The 11418-nt window shown below is 25.7% G+C and overlaps 1 protein-coding gene across 1 annotated transcript in view; it reads right to left on the bottom strand.

The window, feature by feature from the left end:
- The window catches only part of LOC122501265 (transcription factor Sox-19b-like), a 51182-nt gene extending 40541 nt beyond the window's left edge, over positions 1 to 10641 (bottom strand). Inside the window, exon 1 of the mRNA XM_043610599.1 lies at positions 10104 to 10641. Within this exon, the coding sequence (XP_043466534.1) occupies positions 10104 to 10108 (5 nt within the window). The 5' untranslated portion in view covers positions 10109 to 10641. The remainder of the gene's footprint in view (positions 1 to 10103) is intronic.
- Between the last annotated feature and the right edge of the window lie 777 nt (positions 10642 to 11418).

Here is an 11418-nt window from a genome sequence, read left to right on the forward strand (position 1 = left end):
TGGAATTTTCTGAGTATTATATTCAGTATTCTCGGAGTATTTTATTTGACTATTTTTTTTAGTACAATCCGAATATTTTTTGAAACATTTTCAAAGTATTGTTTTGACTATTTTTTATTATATTCTAAGTATTCTTTGCAGTAATTTCTGAGTATTTTTTAAAGTATTTTCCAAGTACTTTTTTTATTATTTTTAGAGTATTATTTTCAGTATTTTCTGAGTTTTTTCTGAGTTTTTCTGAGTTTTTTCTGAGTATTTTCTGACTATTTTTCTGACTATTTTTCTGACTATATTTCTGACTATTTTTCTGAATATTTTTTTGAGTATTTTTTCCGAGTATTTTATTTGTTCGATTGTTTCTCAGTGACTAGAGTCGCGATAAATATGACTTGAAGTAAAACAGGAATACACTTTTTTTTTTAAATGAATATATGTGTACACTTGCAGTGACACGTTTCATTGACACGTTTGTCGCTACTGCGCAAGGTGTTGAATTTATTGATGCAGATGTCGCACACACCTGTGAATCATTAGGGACATCAATGTGTCAACAATGAATTTCATTATTGTGTTTATCTCGAGCCAAACACTCCTGTTTCTTAGACACAATAGTGAATCATAATTATCATCATCATTAATGTAAAACCGTTATTGCTATCGGTAACTATTATTATTCTCAATTTTCATATTTATATACATTTAATCGGTATTATTATTTTTTTATCTCATTATTATTGGCACTATTTTATTAATTTATTAATATTCTATCAATACTTTCATGATAGTAATAATTTATCAATATTTTCATGATAGTAATAGTTTATCAATGTTTTCATATTGTTAATAATCTATCAATATTTTCAGAATATTAGGATTTTATGAATATTATCGTGATATTAATATTTTATCAATATTTTTATCATATTAATATTACGCTAATATTGATAGTATTAATATGAATTTCATACGCTCTATATAATTGTAGATGTGTATTTTTTATCAATTCTTTCATAATATTAATATTTTATCAACATATTATTAATATTAATATTATAGTGATATTAATAAAAATTAATATTACTTTGATACTGTCAATAAAATGATAGATATGTATTTATATTTTTTTCAGGGTTGACACAGGTCAGTAAATCGAGTTTCTAATTTTTATATAGGTAAATAATATTGAATGGGTTTTCAATTCAAAAATTTTTGAAAATCTTAATTGCAGAGAAAATTTTTTTAATAAGAAAAAAAGAATTTATTGATATTTCGAATAATTTTACAAATTGAAGATATTCACAAATGCAGCACTTAGAAATTAACATTTAAAAAATTAGAAATATTTTCTTCTAAATAATTTTATTTCAATATTTTCTATATAGGGTGAATTAGAATAATATTATTAAGGGTGACAGAAATCTGGAAAATCAGGGAAAACGAAAATCAAATTTTTCTATAGCAACCCTGCTTCTTTTTTTCAAGTTATTTTCAACTCAGGGAAAATTTTTCATCAAAAAAAAGAGGAGAAATATTGAACAGAGGAAATAGTTTCAAGAGGAGAATATAGCGGAAAGAAAGGAAGGAACGTTTAGGTAAAAATTTTTTTTATTTCGTGCCCTACTTGAAAATCGTGAGATTTGGGAAAAATCCGTGTGCCTTGTAATATGGACCAAAACTATAAATCACGTTGAAGAAAAAAATAGATATACAAAAAAAAAAGTATGGGAAAATTTTATTTTTCAAAAGGGAAAAGTTTCTTGTATAATTAAAATTGAAAGGAGCAGGAAACATGTTATGTGCAAGGATTCGAAAGTAAAATAAAAAGGAGAGAAGAGAGAGAGAGAGAGAGAAAACTCTCGTAGATCCTCGTGCCGAGCGTGGTAATTGCTTATTCGTTTGCTCTTTGATTCATAAGCAAATTAATCTTATCCTTTTCTCATATCAAAGCCATTAACCGATCTCGGCGTGCGGCCGAAGCGACTCTCTCTCTCTCTCTCTCTCTACCCCAAATGTCACCCCAGGCTGAGGGCGCAAAACCCAAGCCTCTCGAACTAACACAATTACCGCGTGGATCTCCTTGAGCATTCATTAAAAAAGAAAAAAAGAAAAAAACCTGTAGTGGTCGAGGGAGGTCTGTCTCCCTTCTTTTTTGGGGTGGTAGTTACGATTTTGTAGGGTTAGAATCAGTTGCCTTCTCTCTGTCTCTCTCTTTCTCTCTCCCCCCACCCTCGAGTGTCATTCAGTGAGGATTAATAGATATATATTTACGTGGGTTAAAAAGGGGGGACACGAGGTCGTCGTTCTCTTCCTTATGGAAGTAGTGGAGAAAACGAAGTGAGGGGTGGTGAGAGAGGAAACAACTTTGCTGTGGAAGATGCTGGAAGTAATGGCTGTTGACAACGAAAGGGGGGATTAGGAAGTGCTAATTGAATGTTTAGGCCCGCCTCAAGTAATCCTCATACTGGTGTCATTCCATTTCAATCCACATTTTATCATCTCTCCCATGTCCTTTTCAAATGCGTCTCCTCATTATTATTATTATTTTATAATTACATTTCATTTGCCAAGGAAAATTATCTGTATACTTTTTCTGTGTAGATTTATTCCAAAATGTGCCAAATTTTGGTTTTCATGCTCTTACAGAAGAAAAAATAATATAATTCATGATAAATAAATGACAAAAACAAAAAAAAGTTCATAAAAAATAAAATAAAAAAAGTTCATATAATATTTAAAAACAGAAAGATTCAAAATAAATAAAAACAAAAAATTTATAATAAATAAAAACAAAAAATGTTCAAGGAACCATAAAAAAAATTTCATAATTAATAATTTGTCAATAAGTGATAAATTGCAACAAAGAAAATTACATTAAATAAGAAGAAAAAAATCACAATAAAAAATGAGAAGAATAAAAATTTGAATAAAAAAAATTTTAAAAAAACAATAAAGTTTCTAATAAATAATAAATAAAAGCAAAAAAATTAACAATAAATAACTGAGTGAAAAAAATTTACAATTAATAAAAAGAAAAAGAATTAGAATAAAAAAAATTAAAAACAAAAAAAGTTCTGAATAAATAATAAATATAAAGTTCAACGAAAAATAACTAATAAATAACTAAATGCCATAAAAAAAGTTTAAACTAAATAAATAGTAAGATAAAAATAGAATAAAAACTAATTAATAAGAACAAAAAATGTTCCCAATAAAAAATAATTAAAAGCAAAAAAAAATAAATAAATATTAAATAACTAGAAAACAAAAAATACACACTAAATAAATAAGAAAGAGAAAAATCACAATTAATAAGAAGAAAAAGAATTAAAATAAAGAAAATAATTAAAAACAAAAAAAAGTTCTGAATAAATACCTAGTAAATATAAAGAAAATTCAAACAAATAACTAAATGCCAGCAAAAAAGTTTACACTAAATAAATAAGAAAAGAAAATAAAAAATTTTTTAATAAGAACAAAAAAAATCATAATAAATAATTTAATTAGGGGAGAGTCTCCAGTTGTGAGACGGGTTTCATTTTTGACCCGTAAATTGTAAACGGGTAAACAAAATTGTAAATAAAATACACCGTTCGAAAGGTAACAGAAATACGCAACTTTTATTAAAAGAAAGTGTAGTGTTTCGATGAACTCAGAAAATTTTACGATACATTTTCCGAGCACATCGCTTTTTTCAAAAAAAAAAAATGTCTCCAGTTGTGAGACACTCATTAAAAAGCGCTAAAATTTAATAAGTTTGGCATAAAACGTTATGTCTAGTAGAAATAATTAAATATATTAATAATATATATTATTATATACTAAATAATAATATTTATTCGCCAAAATATGTCTATCAAATAAACATCATTTAATAGCTTCAACAAGAGCATTAAAATTGATTTCTTCTGAATCAATTGACTTTTTTCCACTTGACATGCTCAAAAATACTAGAAAAAGAAATGAAAACAACATTTAAATAGTATGCCTGCAAAGTCGTATTTTTTATGCTGCCCAGATGGGTGTTGACACCGTCTCACAACTGGTGATATGCTGTGTCTCACACCCAGAAATTGGCGCTATTTTGAAAAAGGAAAATTAAATTATTTTCAACCGTAGATTGGAACAATGCAATATTGCATCACAAAATATAAGGAAAACACTAAAAGAAAATGCATTACATTTACCTTTTCCAATTAATTAACTTGGAAAAAAGTACTTTACATTTATTGAAAAAACGCTTTTTAGTCGATTATCACACACAGTGTTGGTATTTAACAAAAACAGTTTATATATCCGCTTCGGCGTACACGAAAAAGTTGGCTCATATAAAAAGAAATGTTTTTATATAAACCAATCGTCTTTTTAATATTGCATGTTAAAAAAAATTGACTGTCTCACAACTGGAGGTGTCTCACAACTGGAGACTCTCCCCTACCACAAAAAATTCACAATAAATAAATAAATTGAGAAAAGTACTTATAAACAATAAATAAAAAGAAATATAACAACAACAAGAAAATCCCTTATTTGTAAAAAAAATAGAAACAAAAAAATGCACAACAAATAAATAAAAAACGAAGACAAAAGAAGGTGAATAATAAAATAAATGTATTTGCAAATTAAAAGGTGAATTAAAATAATAAATAACGTAAAAAGAATTGCAGAAGTCAGTAAATAAAGAATAATTACAAAAAATAAATAAGGATAAAAAATAAAAACAGTAATAAATAAAAAATGTTATATATTGAATAAATAAGAAAATGATAATTTATTACTTATTTGTTTGCCACTTTAATGGGTTTTATTGTTAATATCAGAATGTAATAATATATGTTCGAAACACTTTTAAGTCCGATAGTAAAAATTGTGTAATAAATAAATATTAAACAAATAAGTGAATAACAATTAAATCAATAACCGATGTATAAATAAGTAAATAAAATATAAGTAAACGGAAAATAGTATACAAAATAAATAAGTATTTCTAATGATTGTTTTTTCCGATCATTAATTTCAATGAATTTAATTAATTAATAAAATAATTAAAAAAATATTTAAGTGAACGATCACTCCGAGTCAATGATTATTTTTATTAATATTAATAATTAATTTTTTAAATAGAAAAAAGTTGAAAAAAATACTTTAAGTATAAATAATAATAATAATAATAGTAATAATAATACAAAAATTAGGTACTTGAATAAGTTAGTTAATTAATTAAAATAGTATAATAAAAATAAAAATAATAATAATAAAAATAATATAAACAATAATAATATAAACAATAAAATAATTTTAAATAACTAATCAATAAGAAATTATTAGCTAATAAACATTTGTTAAGCAAATGAACAATAAAGTACTTTATAAATAATAAATTAATTATTGAAATTTTATTATTGTTGATAATAACAATTGATTATTGATGAACATTATTATTGCTTATTGAAATATTATTCTTTTTCATTGAAAATCAACTTAATATTACAAAAAAAGTTAATTATTTGTTGTTAATAATAATGTTAAATAACAAAAATTGTTATTTAATTTTTCATTGAAAATCGACTTAATATTTCAAAGAAAGTTAATTATTTGTTGTTAATAATAATGGTATTATTAATTATTTGTTGTTAATAATAATGTTAAATAACAAAAATTGTTATTTAACTTAATTAACAACAAAATTTTACTTAATTAACAATTCTTTTGTGAAGCAACAACTTGTTAGTTGCCAAATAGATGTAAATAAAAATAAATAAAAAAAAATTATTATAATATTAAATTGCATCATAACGAAATAGTTTAAAACAAATTAACAGAGAAAATGACAATTATTTATAATCGCAAGATTCCTAATAGTAAATAAAAAAATAATTAAAACCTCTAAAGTTAAAAGAAGGGAAAAAAATGAATAAAGAAAATAAAATAAATAAACCTTATAAATAGAATAAAATGAATAAATCAAATAAATAAATAAATTAAGACGTATAATAAAATATATTAATAAAACGAAATAAATAGAATAAATAACTATATGAAAAGATCGAATAGATAAAATATAATCAATAAAATAAAATTAAATAAAATTAATTGAATTAAATTATTAAAAAAAGTATAAAATGAGTAGAATAAAATTAAACGAATAAATAAAATTAAATAAACGAACGATTTTTTTTTTATTTAATTATATTTTGTAAATATTAGCTGAAGAACAATTTTTTCAATTGTCCAAATTTACTTATATACTATATTTATACAAAATTCCGTTTCGTTCGCTTTTACGCAGTACATTGTAAAAACGAAATTTTGTTCAATGACCATTGGAAAATTTGCATTATATTGCTTTTGTAAATATTTTTAACACTCCATTCAGCGTCAATTTTTGGAGACAATGAATATAGAAACAGGTCAAAAGAGATGACAACAATAAAATTGTGAAATTCGAAATGGTGGAATTACTGTCCCGCAATAAAAAAAAGGAAAAAAAAAACTCACGGGTATTACGGTTTTGCAGGTAATACAATAAAATTTTTCACGAAAAAAAAATTTTTGTAAACGAAATTTACCTGTAACTGTAAATATCTCTGGTTTTTTGTTGTTGTTATTATTCCTGTTGTATTTCTAAATTACATTGTCATCCGTTTTGGAAATCCCGCACTAGGTCTTTTCAAAAAAAGACATTTGTTACAGTGAAAAAATTTTTTTTCCAAGTATCAAAAGATGGAAAACCGAGAATTATCTTCGCTTTTAAAGTATATTCAGAAATCAGAATGGAAATAATTTTTGAAAATTTCGAAAATTGTTTTTAAAGTTTATGAGAAGGGATTTATGATAGAAACAAATTTTTTTGACAAAAAAAATTTGGATTTAAATTTAAATTTTGGATTTATTTTGATAATATTTTTGATTAAGTTCAATACTATTTTCTATTAAAATTTATTTAAAAATTTATTTAAAGTTTAATTTAATTATAAACTATTCAATAATGAAAATAAAAAAAAAATTGCTTTCCTAATTGAAACAATTCTCTGAAATTGAACTCAATTTAATTTAACGTTTCTATATCGTTAATGAGATTTTGGCCCCCCTTTCAATCGCGCAGTTCATTCTGAAATACAATATTGAAATTTAATTTTTCCGGGAAATTATGTTGTTGGCAAACAATACTCTTCACAATAAACTCGACTATAGATAATAAAGTTATGATATGAAGGGCTCATAAACTTACAGGAATCATAGGACACGCGTGTGTTTACGACTTTCTTATGAGCGAAATTCAATTTTGCTTGAACCCCTATATTTATTGAAGGAAATAATAACGAGGAAAATAAAATTAACGAAATTATGTACACATATTTGTGAGAAGAAGAAAAAATTGAGGATTTATGTCCCTAACACCGTTTCATTATTAATTGGTACTTTTAATATTCATTCGTTACTTAATAATTTTATTATCACTCTCTTTCTCTCTCTTTCGAGGGGAACTATTGTTTATTGATTGTATTATAATAATTAGTTAATTCCGAAACTATTAATTACTTAAGGACAGAGTTTATAATTGTATAGAAGAAATTTCTTAGCCGTCGGAATATTTTTCATTATATGGTATTTCAATGAATATTTGTCATATTTTTAATTGCGAGTAAATTGTAGTTAAAATAATCCAAAATTAATGTTTTTTTTTAATTAATTTTTTCCTAAAATGGTTTTTAAATAAATTAACTTTTTCCTAAACTGGTTTTTCTACAATTTAATTTTTCCGAAGTAAAATTTTGTCTTAATTAGTTTTTCCGTAAATTAATTTTTTTCTAATTTATTTTTTTTAATTTAAAATGTAATTTAGGAAGAAATTAATATAGAAAAAAATAATTTACGGAAAAATGTAATTTAGGGAAACATTGATTAATAATTGAAACATTGTAAAATAATTTTATTTAATAATAATTTTATATTTTAATAATTAATAATTGAAACATTGAAAAATAATTTTTTTCCAAATTAATTTTTTTTCTTAATCAATTTTTTCCTAAATTACTTTTTCCGTAAATTATTTTTTCTATATTATTTTTTTCCTAAATTAGTTTCTTTCTAAATTAATTATTAACAAAGTTAGTTTTCTCCTAAACTAATTTTTTTCTAAATTACTTTTTTAACATTAAAGTTTACATAAATTATTTTACTTGAATAAAATTTTTCCCCAATTAGTTTTATCTCATATTAATTTTTTTCTTAACTTATTTTTTTCCAAAATAAGTTTTTTCCAAAATTATTTGTTATTCTTGATTAATTATTGAATCCTTCGCAATTAGCAATTTAAACTGTAAATAAGTCGAGTAATTAAGTCCTAATAGCGTTAAAGTGAAAAATCGATTTTTGAAGTAAGAATTTCTATTTTATTCCGCAAATTCGAGAAGAAAGAAATTAATTAAATTTTGAATTTAAATTTTAATTAATTATAATTAAAATTTTGCTTAATTTTAATTAACATTTTACTAAATTTTCATCTAAGATTGTATTTGACGTCACTCAATCAACTCCAAGCGGATTTAAAAGTAAAGAAGAAGAATTTTAACTCCCTAGAATCGAACTCCTATTTTAGTTTCAGAATTTAATACTCGAAGTCATTCGATACAATTTTTAAACAATGGAATCGAATTTGGCAAACAAAATACTCTCTGTAAGAAATTTTCAATAAATGGCGTTAAAGGAGTTGAAGGAGTTAAATTTTAACTCCAGACTGTGATTCCCAAAAGTGGATTCTGATTTTATTTCCAGTTTAATTGTAAATCATTCGAATTGAGTAAAAGTCTCCGTGACTCGATTGAAAATTTTCTGCTTGATTTTCCTCCTGAAAAAGTAAAATCCGCCGGAGTTAAAATTGCGGAGTTGAAATAAATTTTACTCCATTTTCTACTTCTTTTATTCTCTCTTTACAAATCAAATTTTCTATAGTAAAAATAATTCAAGAGTCGGTTAAACTTTACTTTATTTATATTCTTCTTAAAAAATTAATTCACTCGGAGTTAAAATTCCAAAGGAGTTACAAATTTTTTATTAACTTTTCTAAGTTTGCTAATTTAACTAAAATTTAACTTTACAATTCTGCTTTTCTAGACTGTGAAATAAGTCGAAAGTTTAAATTTTACTCCTTGATATTCTTCTTTAAAAAAAGTACTTCATCCGGAGTTAAAATTCCAGTGGAGTTGAAAATCCTTTATCAACTTCTCTTCTTCTTCATTTACAATAATTCAACTTTTTTATTATGTACAAAAATTCTGGAGTTGCAAAAAAACTCTTTGAGTTTTTTTCCACAAAAATACTCCAATCGGAGTTGAATTTTCACTCTCTTACAAACTTTTTTATTTATTTTACAATACAATTTTTCTATACTCCAAATTTGGAGTTGGAGTTGTAATATAAGAGTAGAAACTACAAATACAATTTTGCGGAGTGAAAATTACACTTTTTTTTGCTTTAACTCCGCTTGGAGTTGACTAAATAAGGTCGGGTAAAATCCAACCCAAAAATTAAGTCCTTACTTTCTTGTTGAACTTCCGGAATGTAATAAAATAACTCCGGATTGCATCCGGAATTAGATTTACAGTTTTTAGAGTTAAAAATCTACTCCAAACGGGAGTTGAACAGGAGTGGAGCAAAAAGAGTGCAATTTCAACTTCTTCGGAGTTATTTCGCAGTTAAATTTAGTCAAAGAGTTAATACAAGGAAAAAAAAGTTTTAATTCTCTAAATTTCACTCCCTTTGTTTCAACTCTAAGTAAACTCCAAAAATACTTAAGAACACTCAAAAATACTCAAAAATAGTCAAGAATACTCAGAAATACTAAAAAAAACGTTAAGTCGGAAATTTTATGGAAACTCATCGGGAGTTAAAGCTTGACTCCTTTTTTCTCAGTGCAATTAACTATAAATTCGAAAAGAAACAATTGAACAATAATTTTTCCTCATTCGCTCTTTTCCGGGAGTTGTGGCAAAAAATTAGTGTCCAAATGGAAAAAAATTAACAATGAAAATGCTGTTGAGAAAATAAGTAAATGTTATTAATAATTTTCAGTAGATATAATGAGCTGATTATTAAGAACCCACCTCATAAAGTGGCCGGCGGCCCGTTGATGCAAATCAAGATCAATTGTGCTGCCGTGTTTGAGACTTGCGTCTCGCCTAATTCAAAAAAAAAAAGAAATTTCCTTGTAACTTTGAGGAAATAATCACCACACTTTTGGCAAATGATAAAATTTATTATCAATTGCAAAACATTCAGAAAATAAAGTGACTACAAATCGTTATGTGTCTGCTTATATGTCACTCCACTCAAAAATTTTTCCCCCAAAAAACACTCGAGTTTTCGTCCCGAATTTTTCAAAACACTATTTTATTTACACACGTAACACACCCGAAAGTACATTTTTTCGTACAAAATAATTGATCACCAATGAAAAAAAACCAATTAATTACACTATTTTTTTTTTGTATTTGAAAAAAAAAAATTTGCAAATAAATGAATTTGGTTTTTTGTTATTGAGAGGAAGAGAAAAAAGAGAATTACACACGGCGAGGTTCTCTTCGGACAACTTAATTTGGAAGTGTACGTAAACGGTTTGTGGCACCGGTTTGTCGGTGCTGAGGTGCTCGATTCGAACCTCCCTCTATTCCCTACCCAGAGAATATGAAAGTTGGCGGGAGCGAGGTAACTGCCAATGGGAAATTCCGAGGGGCGTTGTCTTTCGAATAGCGGTGTTGCGAGGGTGCATTACGATTGGTCGGGACGATAGTGAGAGAGTCAAGTTTTGAACCTAAGGGAACGAAAAGGCGCGTTGAAATCCTAGCAAGCTCCGCGCGCACTTACCTTTACACATTTCACACTTCCACCCTGTTTATTGGTATATGTATGTGCACGTGAAATTCCCCAATGAAGCAGGAGAATACTCCCTGAAGAATTGTCTCCTAAACGACTCCATGCTGTATTTACAGCAAAGTGTTCCTGAGAATACAAAAGATAATTTTGAGGATGGAGTTGATTTTCATCATTTTTGTTGTTGTTATTGTTGTTGTTGTTCTATTTTTCTTGTGTCTACTATCTTTTCTTGTATTGTGGGTGAAAATGGAGATGTATTCACTTCCAATTGGGATTTTTTGCATTCTTTTGTACTATTTTGGAGTCAAATTGGTCGGAGTTAAATATGGGGAGTTCAACTCTGTTATCAGCATTTCTTAAGTATTCTGTACGAAAACTAATTATCATATTTAACTCCGAAAAATTTGACTCCAAAATAGTAAAAATACAAAGCAGTACAAAAGAGTGTAAAAAATCCCCAATGGGGATTTTTTTTACACTCTTTTGTACTATTTTGGAGTCAAATATGAGGATTCAACTCCGTTATCAACAATGCTTTGGCATTGT

This window comes from Leptopilina heterotoma, unplaced genomic scaffold (assembly GCF_015476425.1).
Source record: "Leptopilina heterotoma isolate Lh14 unplaced genomic scaffold, ASM1547642v1 Lhet_206, whole genome shotgun sequence".
Taxonomy (NCBI): domain Eukaryota; kingdom Metazoa; phylum Arthropoda; class Insecta; order Hymenoptera; family Figitidae; genus Leptopilina; species Leptopilina heterotoma.